Source organism: Cynoglossus semilaevis, chromosome 10 (assembly GCF_000523025.1).
Source record: "Cynoglossus semilaevis isolate Cse_v1.0 chromosome 10, Cse_v1.0, whole genome shotgun sequence".
Taxonomy (NCBI): Eukaryota; Metazoa; Chordata; class Actinopteri; order Pleuronectiformes; family Cynoglossidae; genus Cynoglossus; species Cynoglossus semilaevis.
Window position 1 is genome coordinate 9,238,824 of NC_024316.1, and position 19,272 is coordinate 9,258,095.

Genomic DNA, 19,272 nt, shown 5'->3' on the forward strand with positions numbered 1-19,272 from the left:
ACACAAGCGGGGGGGGGGGGAGCACAGGAAGGGGGGATCCGGGGGGTGGCAGCGGGGGGGGGTGGGATGGTTGGGGTAGGACATCAGATGGTAGCATCCCCCAGCTGCAGCTCCTGCTGCGTTGCCTTTCAGGGCCTGAACACATAAAAGGCAAAGAATCCTGAGTACACACCTTAGAAATACTGCATGGACATACTGTACAGTACTTCTCCACCACAGTGCAAACAGTTTCAGACAGTTTGAATTTACCAAATCAATTTTTTGCTATTAACTTTTCCCAGCAAGACTTAGCAGATATATTTTTAACCAGTGAATAGCTGATAAAATGGACCAATTTCTACACCACCCCTGCCATGTTTGCTCTTCCCTATTGTTTTTCTTTTTGTTGTTTTTACCAGTGTCGACCTGTGTAAATAGTTACATCACAGAAACAAGTGAAAGATGTTGGCGCTTTACCTGACCAGTGGGAAATGAAGAAAGAAATGATTGAAGGTTAAAGAAAGTAAAGAAACATTTTGTCAGAAATCCATCAGACAGCTTTGGTTCCTTCAAGTGTACAGAACATCTCATCCTGTGCAAGTGTTTTTAGGTTAAAGTCACAAAAGACAAATGTGAAAGAGAACAGTTCATTAGTCCACACAGAGTTTTTTGAAATGCCACATTATTCCTATATTTACTATGAAATGAAGGAGCGAGCGAACATTCTCTTTGCACTGGTGCCACCTGTTAGAGCCCGACTAATGAGACGTTCTCTTTATAAGATTCAAACATTGACTGCCTCGTTTTTTAGTTTTCCTCGCTTCCTCTGTTTAATATAGTGTCACGCTCAGAGAACAACAGCTGCACATGTCTTATGATGTGTGTAGGATTAAAAAATCCCTCTGTTCTTGTTTCATCATCTTTGAGTTTTTCCTGATTTTCAGAAGTTAAATCAATGCTTTCATCAGGAAAAAAAAGTTTAGTCTGCTTAATAAAAGTCACACCTACCTATAAACTCGTTTTCATTTTCACACAGCGTCCACAGTCTGAATTGATTAAAGCTGGAAGCTGTACACTAATAATCTTTGTCCTCCACAGGTCCTGAAGCTCCCACTTCATGTGAAGAGTTAGTGTGCAGTTTTGGAGCTTCCTGCATCGAGATTAATGGCCAAGCCCACTGCGAGTGCCCTCCACCTGACTGTGATGAGAGAAACAAAACCAAGGTGTGTAGAATGAAGTCGTGTTAGTTTCCAACCCGACCAGCATGAGTAGAAGGAAGTTCTGTCACAGAGGCCCACAGGGATCCAACATGTGTTCTAAACTCCCCACTCTCCGTCTCTGTCACCTGGAGCAGGTGTGTGGCTCAGACGGGGTGACCTATGCCGACCAGTGCCAGCTGAGGACCATAGCCTGCAGGCAAGACAAGGACATCACAGTGCAGCACTTCGGACAGTGCACAGGTGAGCGCCGTCCCTGCCTCCATGCATCAAGCGGCGGACGGGTGGCCAACTGTTGTCAAGCCCTGTTCAAAAGATAATGAGCAGTGCTGTGGGCCTGCAATTCTCCCTCCCCTGCTGTTACTGCTCCCATCCTTCTCTCTCTGTGTCTTGTCCAGAAGGTAAAGACGCAGCAGCAGGGAACACACACTCTACTCACAACACACAGTATGTCAACATGAAACTCCTGCAGACAACATCACTCTCATGCCCAAGAAACACCGGGTTGGAACTGATAAACCCATTTTTTGTAAGAATTTGTGCATTTCATTATAGGTCATATGATCAAAGTCCAATTCTGAAGAGTCTCTAGTTTGACCGTAGATGTCAAAGATCATTGGCCACCTAATGTTTCAAGAACACTATAGTTTGCTTATGTCCAAAGGGAGGCTGGGGGGCCAATTGTGGCCTTTGGGCAGTTTTTGTTTGTACATTAATTTTTATACTTTTCAGAAAATCACCAGAATGCTAATGCACTTATCTTTTTTGCTATATTTTTAGCTCGTTCTGGGTTCATTTATTAGCATCAGTTTAATAGTTTTAGCATGTTTGTCCGCTATAATTTTTCTATTATATTGCTAGCTTCCTATACTATACTATATTTAGCTACTGTTTTGCCATCCTCTGACTACTTTATAGTCACATTTTATTAAATATCCGTAAGCATTATTAGTTCAATTTTGATAAAAATGTTTGTAATATGATGTCTATTTTTTGCCACATTTTGACTAACATTACTTCGTTTGTTGCTATGTTTTTTGGACTAATTGTGCCTAACATATATTTTTTTAAATATTTTCACTATTTTTGTGATGCATATACAGCTTAAATGTTTGATTGGAATTTTTTAAACAGAGTTTCCCTGCACTTGATGATGGCTTTGGTAAATCCATTTGCAGTGCACTCCATTCATTTTTATAAATGACAGTGCATTTGCATGAAACAGAGTGCAGTCTTAAGTAACACAAGAGGAGTAGTTAGCCCTCAGGTGTTTCTGCGTTGTCAAATCTGGCCTCCCAGTCCTGAGAAAGGCTTGATGTAGATGTGTAGTGTCCATATGCATCAATTAATAAACACAACTTCTCCCCCTTGACCAGATGCCGATAGACATTGTTTGGATCAGTGTAATAGATGCCAGGACAAGTGCCAGGGCCAGGGCTTTCATGTACAGTGAAGTTGTTGTTGCTGCCGTCTGCCAGCTTGCGTCACAACAGGGTTCTAGTGGAGCCCTCGGCGAATCGCAGTGGGGCGGCAGAAGAGTGCCAGCTGTGTGGCTCTGGCTACAAGCCACTGCCAGGTGTCAAGCAGTTTTAGGTGTAGAAATGTTAATTCACCTCAGTGCTCGGTAGGCACAGATCAAGTGACCTAATTCTGGGTCGCGACAAATGAAGAGTCCTTTTATCCACCTGCGGCTCTCAGCCATGTTGTACTGTTGACACAAACTGCAGGTTCCTCAAAAAAGCAACAGAAAATGCTCAGCAAGAGACCAACAAGACTTTGATAAGTCCCTGAACATCTGGTAATTAGAAATTCGGTGCTGTGGGTTATCAGCTAAAAAGGAGCCAAAAACCCAGTCGGGTTTCACGTTTCTCTGTTGCCTGGCAATGGGGATGTTGTGGCTTGTATGTAATCCCTAACCAAGCACTGCCTCTCAGCGAAGACCAGAAGATGCCTCACAGCCGACTCTTGTGCTCTCTGCAACTCCCAAGGGAGTAAAAGTACATACAAGCATTCGGGACCACCGAAAGCTACGGAGCGTCTTCAGTTTTTGTTTCCTCTGGACGTGATCTTGCCGCAGGTAGCTGCTCTGCTGCTGATGCCTGCTCGGGCGTTAGATCTCAAAATCATTTCACGTGCGGCTGGGTGCAAATTAGCATTTGCTCTGCCTCCACCCTTCTCAACTCTGCAGCCCTGCCTGTCCCCCCCACCCCTGCTGATTCCACACAGTGCTTCTAGACACCAGGTTTTAGCACTGTGGCAGTCTAATGCTCATCAATCTGCTGTGTAGTCTGGCATGCCAGCAAAGTGAGTGAAAGTTATTTTTATTATTTTAATGAACTGCACACCATCTGACAAGACCATTAAAACTTTGTAGATATTGTAATTAGAACAGTTTTCATTAGCGCAAAAAGATACAGAAAACATTGTCCAAACTATTTGTGTGGCAACTTAAAAAGTTAAAAAAAAATCATTATACCACTGCTCATCCAGTGTCTGTCACTTATAGGCACAGCTAAGAAATATTCACAGTCCTGTGGAAAACAATAAGCAGTATGTAAAAAATCCAGTAAAAACTTAAAGAGTTGTATTAGTGTTCCCAGCATCGAGGGACAGTGTATGGCCCAGTGAGCATGTTCTCGCACCGAGCTGGCATAGACCTGTGTGTCCCATATGGTGCTATCACCTGTAGGTTTGTGGTAAACTGGCGTAGAGTATCAGCATATGGCAATGGCAGCCCTCTGCCTTCCTTTCTGTTGGGTTTCTGTTGCCTTCCTCATTTTTCTGCAGTTTTCTCCCATTCAGTCTCTCTCCCCAGGTATAATTCTGGATTTTTTTTTCAGTGCTTTCCTTTGTTTGATTTTGTTCTCCCTCCTCTCTGTTTTAATCCAGTGTCTTTCAGCAATGTGTCCTTGTCTTTTTCTTCTTGTTGGCACGATGGTGTCCTCCATGCGTGTGTCTGCTTCAGTCTCCTGTTTCCAGTTTCCTCCTTCTCCTCCTCCTCTTCCTTCCTTTTACTGAGCGCGGCTGACACCGCCAACATTTTCAATAAGCACTTTTCAACAGTAACTGCACGGCTCAGACTCCCTGAGATGACAATATGTTTTTTTGTCCTCCCACCCTGCGACATGGCTGTCCTTTGCTCCACTGAGAAAGAAAAGAGAAATCACAGAGGCAAATGAACTGTAAAACCTGATTAAGAGAACCATCAGCTGAACTCAGAGGCTGCTGCTCCTCGTTCTTTCTCTCACTCTGTACACTGCTCGAGCACACGCGAAGACACAGCAGGTAGTTTTGGGAGAGCAAGACGTCAAATGCTAAGCTAAGCACCTGACTGACAGGTGTAACCATGAGGAAAGGCAACGCCTGCCATCCTTTCCCAGTGATAGCATCGCCCTTCATTGCACCAGCAGCTTTAAATCTCTTCCTCGAACACAAATCTGCCACGAGCTTTGAGCTGACACCAACACCCAGTGCCTCCAAAGCTTTCTGCCACCTCAGTAGGTATCACATTTCACACCTCGGTGAGTAATTGCAGATCAAATAGGTGATTATGGGAGTGTAATTAAGGCCCTGCACGTAATGTTAGGTGAATCCTAATGAAGCACAAAACTATGCTATATGGTTTGTTTTAATCTTCTTTTCTTTCCACCCTCACGGTGACACATATCTGTTCTCATGGGACATAAAGAAGGAAAGCAGGAATAAAGGACTTGTCATGCCTGCTTGCCTCAGCTGAATCTGAAAGACTTACATACTTACCGACTCCCCGCCAACTTGCTTCGCCCCCTCAGGAGTTTTTGTCCTATTTATCGCTCTTTCATCGCAGACAGTTTGTCCTTTTGCACCAGAGCTTTTTGCATTGGTAATGATGGTCTCTTCAGAGAGCTTCTTCTCTCCTCCTCATTTGAGGGATGTTTTTTTCTCCAGCTCCCATATGTGTGTGTTTGTGTGTGCCTGTCGACAGCAGAGTGTTTGTGGTGGCGTTGATGGAAGCTTGTGCGTTCTTCAAGCAGCAGTCTGCCGTCTTTGAAGCCAGAGTTAAAGCTGGCTTTTTTTGCCCCATTTCTATCATTCATTCATCAATAGAGGAACTTGCTGTTGGTGATTAAAGCACTGCTACTGGAGGCTAGCATTTGAATATGGATATATAATTCATAGGCACTGGCACAGTGTACATGCTATATACAAATGAATATTGCATACACCACCTTAGTCTTTGTGTGCACACATAAAACACACAAGTGAACATTTGAGTACATTGGCACCACCTGGGTTTGTGGAATTCTCTCTGGTGCTCCTTGTTATTTCCTGCTCAAACACACTTCACTGCACATTGCTGTAAATGCATGATTAAATCCCAAGTCTAAATGGGATGGATGTAGTGATTGACATTTCATTTATGGTGACAAAGTTAGCTCCTTAAAAATAACTTTTTGTATTCGAAGGGTCATTCTTACAATGTTTATGTCATTGTACAGTTTGGAGGAGACCTTATGGATGCAGTTTGGAAAAAAAAAAAACTTCTCCCTCCTACCCCCAGCTTAAATGCAACACCAGGCTGTTCTGCTCAGCACTGCACTAAAACTGCACCCACCTCAATCAACAAACCATTAGAGAACAACTTAACTTTATGTTTTTTGCCTTAGATTCGTTCTTATGTAAAGTTACTGACAATATCAATAGGGTATTTCTTGGTATACATCACAGACAGCATGTGTATACAGGTCAGACATTGTCTTATTTGGGTTACAAAACATGACAAATTGTCTAGGACACGTAGTTTACAAGATGCCCTTTAAACATTTGGTCCATTTGGTTAGGAGCCCTGGAGAATCTGTTGACAAAGCTGTGGGGAACTGATATTTTAGCCACACGTGCAGTCATACAGGGCTCACATACAATCGTTGGCTGCTGTCATGGCTGATTCTATTTGTATACATAATCTTCAGTAGGTACACACCATATTTACACTGGGTGTCTCTGGGTTTGCCAAATGAGTTTCAAAACATCTCATCCATTTTCATGTTTTTAATCAGCCTGTGTTTACAGATAGGTGCCTGAAGGTGTTCATTTTTTTTAAGATGATGTCGTAATAGCACAATGCATCTGGGAGAACTTATGGTTTGGGTTATTGGTGAAATGTGTCGTCATTTGATTTGTTACCTTTGGTTGAAGCAAAATCAAACACTTCCATTTAAGCTCAATCATTCATACATTCCTTGCTTCCTGCCCTTCCCTCCACCAGAAATCATCTCCGAGCTGACAGAACGACCCACCACCAACCCATTCACCACCATTCCCAGCTCAACTGTTGCCGCCGTCATCACCACCACAGCCCGTTTGGTTCTAGACAAGGTGTGGGCCATCCCGCCTCCGAGGACAACAAAACCAGAGACCATAGAACAGCCCCCGACCGCCACCATCTTCCCCACTCTCACTCACCACCGCACGGGGTCAACTCACAGGCCCATCTTCACCAAGCCACTGCAGTCAACAGCCGCCTCCTCCACCAGCTCCTTCCACAGCAGCCCTCCACCCTCTGCTGCAGCGACCTCCTTTGAAGACTCTGGTAGTGGGGAGCCAAGCGGGGATGACCAGACTGAAGAAGAGGAGGGGCCAGAAGAGGAAGCGGGTAGCGGTGTTCCAGTGGAGGCCAGTGGGGCGGAGCCTGTCGGTAAATCACAGCTCTTTCACTTCATTACCCATAATGCTGTTGTGTATTGTAGCAGGGTTTTGTTTTATAAAAAAAAATACACTCATATCATAACGCATTCATGTCATCATCTGTTTATATTTTTAATTTGATCTGAATTCAGCTTATGTATTTATGCATCCTCCACGTAGACTGTAACAGCTGCAGGAGGGAAATGTCACCTCTAGGTGGGCAGATCTATGTAAACAGATTCTGTTAGTGTCATTTCATCTCACATAAGATGTATATCTCAATTTCAGACTCTAAAGAAAACATATTTGCATGGTTCACTGTTGCTACACCCTATGCTGTTTTCCTCCTCTCCATTGGCACAGTCTCTCGACAGCTACCAAAACAAACGCAGGCTCTGTAAAATACACTCTCTGCAGGACAGATGAAACTGCTGGCCCGCGTCTGGGGCTCTCTGAAGCTTGACTTGACAGTTGGATGTGACTCAAAGGTTTAGTGCGAGTGTGTGTATGTGGAGGCTGTGTATCTCGTCATATGACTGGCCTCGAGTATATCTCGACATGCCTTCCCGACTGTAACAACCAGCTGCAGATTTCGGGCCTGCTCCTGGACAACAGGGGATGACTGAGACTTTTCAATCACAACATCTTTTTTTTTGTTGTTTTTGTGCAGCTATCTATCCTCCCTGGCTGACAGCTTGTTGCAAAATGCTAGGATTGATGGAAGAGCATGCCCCCTGTGTACTCTTCCTCAGCTCTTCCTCTTCCTCCTCCCCTTTTGCTCCCTCTACCGAAGATTTATTCCCTTGTCAGAGGCTGACCGCAGGGCTCAATGACACAGGGAGCATGGTACATGTCATCCAAGGAGACCTGGTGTCTTCAAGCTTAGTGTCTGTTTCTTGAGTTATTTTAGTATGAACAGATTAGAATCGCCAGTTTTACAGTGGACAGCCTTCATTTTCTAATTCTTTATTTACTAACACTATTATAGTTTTGTTTATTGTTGTAATTGTATTAGTCCGTAAGGAGGATCAGTTCAATGGACGGTTAAATCATGCCACAGTTACAACCTCACTGGGCCAGTTTATGGGACTCCTGTACTTGTCCCAGTTTACAAGCACAACACTAGAATCCTTTTTATTGCTTTTACTAGTGTGTGTGTGTGTGTGTGTGTGTGTGTGTGTGTGTGTATATATATATATATATATATATATACAGTATATACATATATATTTGTAGACAATAGGTGGCAATATGCAATATACTTTATACTTTCTTCTGTTAAAAGTGTGGCATTTCAAATTGAAATACAGTGTTAGCCAATTATATCATTTTTTATTTTTTATCCATGCTTTTCATGTTGGATTCACACTTGATCACTGACCTTTGTCAACGCAAAAACTTACTACACTCTCTTAGGCTACTTTAAAATGAAAACTACAAGGTTGGTTCGCTAGCAGCTAACTTGTTGTTATGTTGTTATCAGGATTATGTTATGATGCAGGATTATGTTGGAGATTATGTTATATTAAGGAGAAATATTGTAAGTTGTGGAATATGGAGTAAAGAGGTTACAATTAGGTTCCGGGAAGCTCTGCTAAAGCTGTAGAAAACTAAACATTTCAATGAAAATAGCTGCATAAACATGTGTGCATGTTTGTGAGTGTATTTATTTGGCAGCTTTCATGGCTCCCAGCTGAGTCGTCCTGTGTCCCCTTGTCTACTGTGTCCTGCCCTCTTCCCACCACCACCACCTCAATTCTTCTCTTCAGACAAGCATTTGTAAATCTACAGACCACACGCTAACAGATGCCCTATAAACTGCCCCACCTCCTCCGCCTCCTCTTCCTCCTGTCTCCATCCTTTCGCACTCTTTGACCGCAAGTCCTTGGGCAGGACGTCCCCCTCGCCTGTGACGTCTTTATGACTTGTTTGGCTGCTATAGCTGTTTGCCGCCGCAATTATTTCTAAACTCTGTGTGGCCATAAACTGCACCGCTTGGACCAAGTCACCCCCTCCACCAGCACCACCTTTAGATGGAGGACAGAGTTTTGATGCTGCACTGCACTCTCATTCTTCAGAGAACAGACGAGACACTTTTAATATCCCAAGATAGTAGATATGCATTGACTGTAGCTCAAAGGACTGTACTTTTTTTTCCTCTTGGCAAGCCTTAAAGGCAACTGTCGGACACCCAATCAGCAGTAAACTGTTATCGCACCACCACCACCACCACCAACCCCCTCTCATTTAAAGTGCTGTGTGTGTGATGTGACTGGCAACAGTGCCTATTATGTTTTCTCTGCCTGACAAAATGAGTTCCAGGTGTAAAATCAATTCCCATGAAAATGCTATATAATCACTCCTGACAATGCCTGTATTAGCGTCCAATCACTGGTCAGCAGATGGAAGAAAAAAAAGCCAGCTGCAATAACACGAGATAGTGTCGATACAGCAGAAAAGGCAGTTTCAGCTGTAGTTTTTCTAACTGTAAAATCACTTCATGGATCACAAAATGGTTAGGAGAACGGCTGCAGCTAAAATGTCGGCAGCCTGGTGTCAAATGAAATCAGCTTTAGTTTAATTTATTAGTGTGCTTTCCTCTGTATCACCCTCAGGTCCCACTGTGGCCAGCACTACAGTTGTCAAACCTGAAGAAAGGTCGTCCTGTGACAACACTGAGTTCGGCTGCTGTCCGGATGAAAAGACACCATCGAGCAGTCCAGACGGTGCCAACTGTCCCTGTAAGTATTTGTATTTGTCTTTTAGGTACAGAATTTCTTTTTCTTAATCCCAGTTGAACAAATCCACTTCCAGTTCTGTTGAAACAAAAAAACCTAAAAGTAAATATTTTGTCTATAAACCCTGCAGAAAAGCCACGGGTGTATATCTCAGTGACAATCCTAACACGCTACACAATGCTCACCTTTTTCTGATCTATTTAACTCAGTCTAAATCAGTTTATAACCTCAATTTGTTGAATCGGGGCTCCACAGGATATTCTCTAAATCAGCAGAGTAATAGCAAATAGGGAACAGTCAAAATGTACCATCTGCCTCTAACAAGCAGCTGAACAGAGGTTATTTTTTCTGCAGCGCTGCTTTCATTAATCACTTCTCTCACGTGTAAATCATCGTACTGGCAAAATACACAGGCAGCGAAACATTAAGTTTGACATAATTAATCCGTGTTTATGAACTTGACATCATCCCACACCCTGACTCTCACATTAGTCATTTTCTGCCATGTTCCTACTGCAATTTAATACTCTAGTTATTCTCCCTGATTCTCAATAAATTTTGGTTTTATTATAAGAATGAAGAACGTTATCTTCTTTCAAGAGCCTTTCGAATTTAAAGCATCCTCTGGCAGATGCACTAAATTACAGTAGTTCACGCTGACCTTTGTAATGCAATAGCTGGAACTGCTGGCAGAGGGTCTGATGTCAGCTTCTAATAGTTTTAGTCTATACAACTCAGCTTCACCTTTCAGAGTCGGCAAATCCTCCCTCTTATCAACCTCAACACAACGTCATTGTTGCTATTGTTATTTCAAGGCAGAGAATATAGATTTTCCAAAACATAAAATTCTGTGTTTTTCTTTTGAGATAGAGTACAAGAGGTAATCCTCTGTACGATAGCTCTTTGAGACACAATCTCACTTTGTCCACACCGCGCAGCTACGGCTCTGCAAAAGAGCACAGATTACAAAAGTCAATAAGGTTTCAATGTAGTAATTGTATGAAATGACTATGGAGTTAAACAATTGTGTCTAACAATCCAAGTATGTCTTAATGTCCTACCTTATGTTTCTCCACACTTTTCTATAATGCAAAAACCAAATACTGCAATGTGTGGATTGGTATTTTATTTTGAGATAGGATGATGATGATGATGATGATGATGATGATGATGATGATGATGATGATGATGATGATGATGATGATGATGATTAATATTGTTATCACTGACTAAGTTGATTTATACATTGAAGATGAGAGAGGGCAAATCAAGAGTGAAATTTTTATTCCTTAAATACCACATTATTTGACAACAGTTTTTGGCTGTTTTTATGATTGCGTATGAAATATTTTGCTTGTGGGCTCAGCCTTTCTACTAAAGTTGGATAATAGATAATAGGACAATTAACTTTCAATAAAAAATAAATTAAAAAAAATTCAGAGCAGGGAGCAAACATTATAAGCCTGCCACAATCTCCACCTAAAGATATTGTATATATACAAGTGTAGGTAGACAGGAAAAATCCCTCAGTACCACGGTGGAAAATTATACAATTGTGAGTAGGTTTGAGTCAACATTTGCAAAAATGTGATGTAAGAAACCCTTTGAGGGTTTTACACAGTCCTAAATTCAAATACAATATGTTATTAAATCAACAGGTGTCTTCACAAAATTAGAGATCTTTAACCTTTCCAAAGTCCACCTGCCTGTCCAGACATTGTGGTTATCCTGTTTTACTGCCATTTACGGAAGCATGTTGAATATTCACAGTCTCCCTCTTGAGATGTACCTCAGTCTTTTCTTCCTGTTGAATTCAGTCAGTCTAAGTCCTGTCTTGCATCACTAAATTACTGTTTGACGTTGAGTGGAGAGACGACCAGAGCCAGACAAGCTCTGCTGTACCAATCAGTGCCTCGGCCAGAGTCAGCGGATATAGATAAAGAACCTCTCGCTTTCTCTTCTCCCAACATTCTGCCGTTAAAAAACTGCTCTGTCTTTGTCCAGACTGTGTTAGTCTTGTGGATTCACACCAGCTCCCGTGGGAGCTCCAAGTCATGACTCAAAAGACCTGAGCCTACAAATAAGTGCTCAGAGTTTCATTTCTGGGTGTGAGCAACCCACAGCCGTCCAATATTTCACTGTCAGCACTCTCCACTGCATTGTCTGAAGTGATGAGCCCACCTCTGTCCCTTCACATCCTCTGCCGCCATCTATTTTTGTCACAAAATCAAAAGAACAGACAGGTGAAATTTGGAACAACGTATCTCTTTAGGTTGGATTTGATGGCATTTGGCCCCAAATCTGGACAGCAGCAGAGGCAAGTTTTAGCTGTAAGACAACAGTTGTAACAAATCCCCTTAAGCCTGTAAATATTTATCTAATCCAACAAAGACGTCACGGCAACAGTCAATACTTCATTCAGCTCAAGTGTTACCAATAAAAGCAGGCTGGGCTACGGCAATCGATATGTCAGATCTTTTTCCTCCAGAGAATGGCTTATCCAATCCTCTCATTAGAAGTGAAATGACACGCCTTCATGCTGGAATATCCATCAGCTTCCATCTCACTGTACCGTTAAGCTTATTGACATGGAACACAGTCGTCTTCAAATGAAAACCACTACTGTTCCCCACTCCAGGGCTTCAGGTTTTATAGGGACATCAAAGGGTGAAGTGGTCCAAGGTTGCCATGCTCAGGTTGCCCTTGTGAACATTTTATAATTTGTAGTGACTACAGTGAATGATATTCTAAAGCATTGGAACATCCTAATGTTTAAAAGAGCATATACATATACAAACCTACGAGAAATCAGAATAATTGTTAATGGTTTTATGACAACGTATAATTTCTTACAGTATTGGTGTCAAATAGATCTGGACTAACTTATTTGCCAGTGTGATTAAGTGTCATAAGAATGCATTGTATTTAAATATATTTTAAGTATTGCAGTTGAACCTTAAGCATTTCAGGTTTTTTGGTTCAGGTGTTTGACAGGTAATCTAAAAAAGGTGACAGTGAAAGCTGGATTTGCCATGATGCAGATATTTAATATAAAATGCCTATCCTATTTTAAATGTAGCATTTATTTACATTTTTTATTTTTTTCAAAAGCACAAATAACCTTAAATTAGATAAAGGTAATATAAATGTAAGTTAGAAATGGATAAAGATAGGCATAGCAATTAACCAAAAGATAGCAAAAAGTTAGCCTAGCTCAGAAAACGTTTGCAGAAATGTAGCAGTTAGCCTACATAACTAGCATATAACTAAAGATTCTTAGAGAAAGAATAGACCTTTAGTAAATCATATATCCCTAGCAAAAAGAGAGGCATTATAGCTTATACTTACTAACTACTAAATACTGTACTTTCTCAAGTTCCAAAACTGGGCCTCAGGCCAGACCTTGGACATAACTGTTATTTAGCTCAACAGCTCAACACTGTGTTAAAATCTCAAAAGTCTCTCCATGAGTATCATCGAAACAATACAAATAAATGTGACCTCAGAGAAAAGGATCAGCAAATGTCCAGGAACAGTTAAGGTAACGACTTCTTTAGGACAGTGTAACAAACTGTTCACCAGTCCAGCTGAATCTGATAGTCAGACAGACCTGTTGCTGCTCTTATCACTCTCTTCCTTTATGTCTGTCACAGCAGTAGACTGGAAAATCACTCTCTCTGATGTTTGTCCACTTTGTAGATTAAAGGCAACGCTCCCTCACTGCTGCCCCCTGTCTTCCTGTCCCCCCCTTCTTCTTCTTATCACCCAGACTTTGACCGTTTGCCTCTATTTTATGGCTGCCATCACATCTGAATCGATGTCTGCAGCCCCATGAAAGTAAAGACGAGAGGGGACGGTGTGTGTGTGCGTGCATGTGTCTGCGTGTGTGTTTTGTCCTTCTCATGCAATTTTAACCAGGCTGTGTCAGTCACCAGTCTTGTGGCATTAAGGAGACAATTACAGCTATCTTTCACGATAATCATACAAGTGCCCTGCCCCCGTTCTCCCCTCCTGTTGCTGAGGCAGGGGCGGCCATGATTGATTTGGGCAATTTGTTCGGCTGATTACGAATCAGAGTGGAAGCCTGGCATCTGGGCCTTGCACAGTTTCCTGTTCTTCACCTCAAACACACGCACACACACAAACACACACCGCCATTCTCCAGTCTCCTCCACCCTGGCAGTGGTACAGTGAGACTGTATATAGAGGTGATAGATGCTGGAAAACATAACCCTCAAGGTCGTAGTGGGAGGCCTTCTCCTTGCTGAAGAAAGCACTTGTGAGACTGCCTCTGGGCTGTTTTCTCCTAAATGTGTGTATGTCTGTGTGATGTCATGTTCTGTCTAACTTGTTGTCTTTCTATCCAGCCCTTCGTGCATCGGCCAGTTTTTGGGACAAGTCTCGGTCTGGTAAAAGCGGCCCATTGTCCCACTTCTCTTTCGCTTCCCTTCAGTTTCCTCTTCCTCCTTTTTTCGTGCCATATCCCGTCATCCATCTCCTCCTCCTCCTGCTTGTCTTCCACCACCACAGTCTTCTCTGTGTTTCCCTATAATAACCAAACCTTGCCATGTTTTAAATACCCACATTATCAGCAAGGCACTCTCATATTTCTCTCTCTCTCTTTGTCAAACAAACACACTAAATCCATCACTAACTCAAACCTGGCACCGTGTGAAGGCAGTGGGGAAAGAGGACAGACAGAAGGAGATTTCAGCTGTTTTGTTTTCAGTGTCTTTTTTTTTTTTGGTCATCATTTCTTTTTCTTGCAGCTACCATGAAGTTCAGTGGATTCCTGCACCTGGACCAAGTGGAGGGCCAGGAGATCTTCTACACCCCAGAGATGGAGGACCCAAAGTCTGAGCTGTTCGGAGAGACGGCCCGCAGCATAGAGGGCGCTGTAAGTGCTGCAGGAGTTGAATAAATATTACCTTTTCATGTAGGCTTGTAGCTGTCTACATTTAGCTTTTGGTTAAATTAAACCTTTATGTATACAAAATGTTAGCTGATATTTTAGCTAACATTTAAGCTATCAAAGCTAGCTTCTTGCAGTATTTTGTACTATTTTGTATTTTGTATTTCATGACCATTATTTGTTTGATTTCAAAACTGCAGTTAATAACACATGCGGTATATCAGGCTTCTAGACTGTTATAATATTTGGATTGAGGTTAAGAAATATTCAAACATACAGACTTCATCTCGACGCTCACCTCTTTCCACCAGGTGTTGAAACATACAGAGGCTGGACAATAAACCCTCCATGTCTCCCCTTCCATTAACCCCACTCACATTTCGACCCATTTTCTCTTTTGAATTCAAACCTTTGAACAAATGGCTCTGTTGTGGAGCCAGGATCTCACATGCACATGTATCTATCTCTGTGTGCATGTGTGTATCTATAGACAGAGTACACGTATACCAGCTGCTGAATCACTGTCACTCACCCCCACTGGGACCTAATCTACTACCACACAGCAGTGAGTGCAGGTTGCATGCATGAGTGTGTGTGTGTGTGTGTGTGTGTGTGTTCCCCTTGTTGATGCTGTTAGCCAGTGTGTGTCTACTCACATTTCGACCCATTTTCTCTTTTGTGTGTGTCTGAAGCTCGGTGCGCTACTTGAAAGCAAAGACCACCCCTCTTCACTTAAAGGACAAATACTGCGTCAGCACATACTATATGTACATGTACTGTACACACACCAAGAATAAACCGCACTTGAAATGAATAATCTTAAAATCAAATTAAATTATCACAAATATTTAAAACATATTTTTTGCCTGCCTTTACTTAGAAACCCAATTTTGACCTATTTGTGTCACTTTTAAAAAAAATGAATCAACAAATAAAAAAACACTTCAGCCATTATTTATTAGGTAGAATGATAAAGAATTTTGATCTGTTTTCACTGACAGATTAAATAATTCTCATTGAACGCTCAAAACAAAATAGTAAAAATATAGTGAACAACTTGAAGGTTTAACCACTTAATATCTTTAATTGTTACCCAATTAACATTGGGTATGAGAGGATCACCGACCATAGGTTGGAGTCCATCTGTACTGTAATAAAGGGTATATGAAAAGGGTAATCAAAGCTGTAGATCCAGGGCCGCTAAACATTTCTTTTACTAAGATTTGTATGTTTTAGGAATATAATTCTTTGGACGGTAGAAAAAAACCATATGAGACAAGTGAAGGAAGACATCAATTAAAAAAACATAACACTCCAGTGATTTGGAGTTATCAGAGCCTGTGGCTGCTTTGATTCCAAACAGCTGCTGAAGTGAGGACACACCCACTCTGCCTTTGTTTCCTGTTTTGTGAATTTTACTCTAAAGCTACCAAGGTGACAAGGACAGAACTGTGGAACAATACCGAGTTATTTCTCCACTAAAATGTGCTGTGGCGCATGAAAGAGCTGCAGTTCTCAACAAACTACATAGTAAGTCTTCGTGAACACAGTGGAGTTATCGATAGGAAAAAAAGGAAAAACAATCAGGAGAACATGTCAGGGTAAGGTGACATTTATCTTAGCTCCTTCTGGAAACTTGTTCCAGTAATTAATGCCTCGGCTGCTGCTAAATGTCAATTTGTGCACCTACAAGCAATAGGTGTTTTCTCTGACCCCCACTGCTGGAGAGGCACAGTTGATTTCCTGAAACTACAGTCGGCTCCTCCGTGCTTGGACTTACTGCTGTGAAAGCACCAAGCTCATTACTAGCTTCATTTATCATCTCTTCTCTTTATCTCTCTCCCCTCCTCCCTCATTCTTCTCTCTGTTCTTCTACAGCTCAATGACTTGTTCAGAAAGTCCGCGGTGCACAGAGACTTCATGAGTGTCCGGGTCCGAAATCTGGCTCCCAGCAACTCCATCCTGGCCTTTGTGGAAGCTCACTTCAGACCAGGTCAGAGAACGTCAGAGAGCGGTAAAATATATGTTTTTGTTAAAGACTCCAAACAAAGATGTATTAGAAATATATATAGAAAATAAAAAAATATATAGAAAATTGATGAAAAGTGATGGAAAATTATAGAAAAAAAATACAGATTAAATAATATATAATATTTTGATTATATTATTAAAAATCAAGGTGATGTGCTAATGCATCTTACTAACATACAGTCTTAGTAAATTGATTGTTATGGAACATTGGATTTATATTTATTTATATTTCTACAGTAGAGTTAGATGTCTGGATTATTTAAACCAAGTCTTGTCATGTTTTTTTAATTAATTGAAAAATAACAACTTGTGGTCATTTTTGTCCAAGAAATCCTACACTTCATTGCCCATTGAGTTTGTATGGAAAAGTCTTTGTCTTAGGGAAACATTGGCTGAAATCCAACTGTTCCCTCTTGATTCCGTGTTATTCCTGAGTTAGGAACACATTAACCTTGAATGATCCTGGAGTCTTAACTGGCCATTTGCCTAAACAGTAAGAGGCACTAAGACCATAAAGTGTTGATTTGCAGTGACCATTTCTCTTAGTGTTTATACCTGACTTTAAATTTTCCAGATCCTTCTATGTACAAACATTCAGGGAGTTATTGGTTGTTAAAAATGATTGTAATTCACAACGCTGTGTTGAGTCTGCTGCAGATCCACAGGCAGGTTGAAAACTTTGCTTTTACAGTTGAAATTAAAATGACAAAAACGCACTCTTGGCAGAGGTGTATCGTGTTTGAGAGGCTTTTTTATGAGATTGTAGGGCACTGAATGGTTTTAGTCATTTTTTTCCTCGTGCCAACTAAGTCTCATGCTTTCTACAATTTTCTTTAAAAAAAACTGTTGGGTTTTTTTTTTTTTTTTGGTATTGATCAGCTCAACGATAAGTTCTAGGTAATAACCATGGCTCACAGAGAGTCGGTGCTCACACAGAAACAAACCTTGAAGTGACTGACTAATACTGTTTTGGCTGTTGAGCGATCATTTACTGTGTAAATAGTGTAATCACAGGAGCATTCTTTCAGTGATAAACAGATATGTTTATAAACTGCTGCTTTTTCATTGATTGATTAATTAATTGAAACTCAACAATGCAGCTGTACTTTCTTTATGTTTAACCCTAAAAGAGCCTGATACAAATCAATTCTTTGTAAAAGCTGTGCAGTCCACTGAAAGTAGTTTCAAAGCTGATCCTGCTTATTGCCTGATCAATATGTTTACAAAAGTGTCAGGCCTTTTGAGACTCGTAGCTCGTAGTTTGTCTTAGCACAGTCACTACATCAACCACACTACATGGATGTACTGCTTTGTTCGACTTCTACCTCAATTATATCAGCCTCTAAAACGTCAGACCTAGTTTGATCCAAACAGTATAATGTTCTGCAACAGCATTGTTTATCTCAAAGAAATGTTAGACCAGAACTTAGTGCACTGATAGTTATTAAAGTATTTGAAGACTCTAGACAAGAGGAGGGTAGATGGAATATCTGAACCAGATTAAAAAATATCATAGCGTGGCTCACTCAGGAATTACGATACATTCAAATCAACCACAGGGACTTAAAACGTTAACATCAACATACTGCTGCTGCATCATTGACTGTTTGAAATCTTAATTTAAGCTCAATGGGAGCCCTGTAAGGGTTTGGTGCTGTATTTTATCCTATGTTGTTGGGACACTGTGTTCCTCTGTTGGAACAGTGTATACATTTTATCTAGGAACAGCTTCTGTTAATAAATGTTTGTCATAACATGTATTTCTATTCTAGCTGTACTTGGAGTAGTACAGTTTACCTTTTGTTACATTTTCTAGGTAAACCAGTGCTGGCTTTAGAGTCATATATAATACTGTATGTGTGCTGTGGTTTATGGGGGCTGCATGTACAAGGTTCCTCTGGTACACCAACCACGGAAAAATCAAAGTACAGTTTTTACGAGTGTCATTTACCCTCAGTCATATGCTTCATATGGGGCAACGGGTGTTGTTAAGCAACGCTTCTCCATGGCCATTAAAGGAACATCTGCAGCGAGTGTTATGAAAACAATTCATCTGGAAAGCTGGACAAGCAATGAGTGGAGGACAAGTGGCCCCCAGAGGCCTTGTACCTGTCGTATACAGGGCTCCCTGATATATCCAGTGTTTCACAGAAGAATCTGGAATCTTGTGTCTGTTTTTCAGTGCTCTGCAGAGGCCTTGTGTTGAGTGGTTTTACCTCTTGTTTATTGTAGATACAAAATACACAGTGGAGGACATCGAAGGAGCCCTGCTGAAACAGCTGAAGGTCTCCAAAGACACAGGCATCGCTGTGAAGAAGCCGGAGGATGAGAATATTCGCTTCACCAATTATGGTAATGCCGCTGTGTGTAGGGATTCATAAAATGAAAATTAACTTATTCATGAGGTGATTTATCAAAGGTTTTAAAGGTCTGGATTTGAATAGGGAAAAATCAGGACCTCGGGCTTTACATACGTTAACACTTTTATTTTCTCATTTGTTCTCTCTGCCTTTGCCTGACAGGTCTCTCCTCTATCCCCTTCTTCACCACCACCACCACCACCACTACGGCCTCCATCACCACGGTCGCTCCCACCACCACACCTGCCACCACAGCTACAGCAGCAACAACAACAGCTGTGCTTCGGACAACCTCACCGTACATCACCCGCCGTCCACCAGGCACCACCCGAAGACCGTTTAACAGACGGCCCACCACAACACGCGCACCG

The 19,272-nt window shown here is 41.5% G+C and overlaps 1 protein-coding gene across 1 annotated transcript in view; it reads left to right on the forward strand.

The window, feature by feature from the left end:
* Positions 1-19,272, forward strand: part of agrn (agrin) — a 252,515-nt gene that overhangs the window by 202,927 nt on the left and 30,316 nt on the right. The window contains exons 16-23 of the mRNA XM_025059195.1: positions 1,078-1,202; positions 1,334-1,439; positions 6,442-6,870; positions 9,476-9,601; positions 14,368-14,495; positions 16,389-16,503; positions 18,774-18,893; positions 19,064-19,181. Coding sequence (XP_024914963.1) covers positions 1,078-1,202; positions 1,334-1,439; positions 6,442-6,870; positions 9,476-9,601; positions 14,368-14,495; positions 16,389-16,503; positions 18,774-18,893; positions 19,064-19,181 — 1,267 coding nt within the window. The remainder of the gene's footprint in view (positions 1-1,077; positions 1,203-1,333; positions 1,440-6,441; positions 6,871-9,475; positions 9,602-14,367; positions 14,496-16,388; positions 16,504-18,773; positions 18,894-19,063; positions 19,182-19,272) is intronic.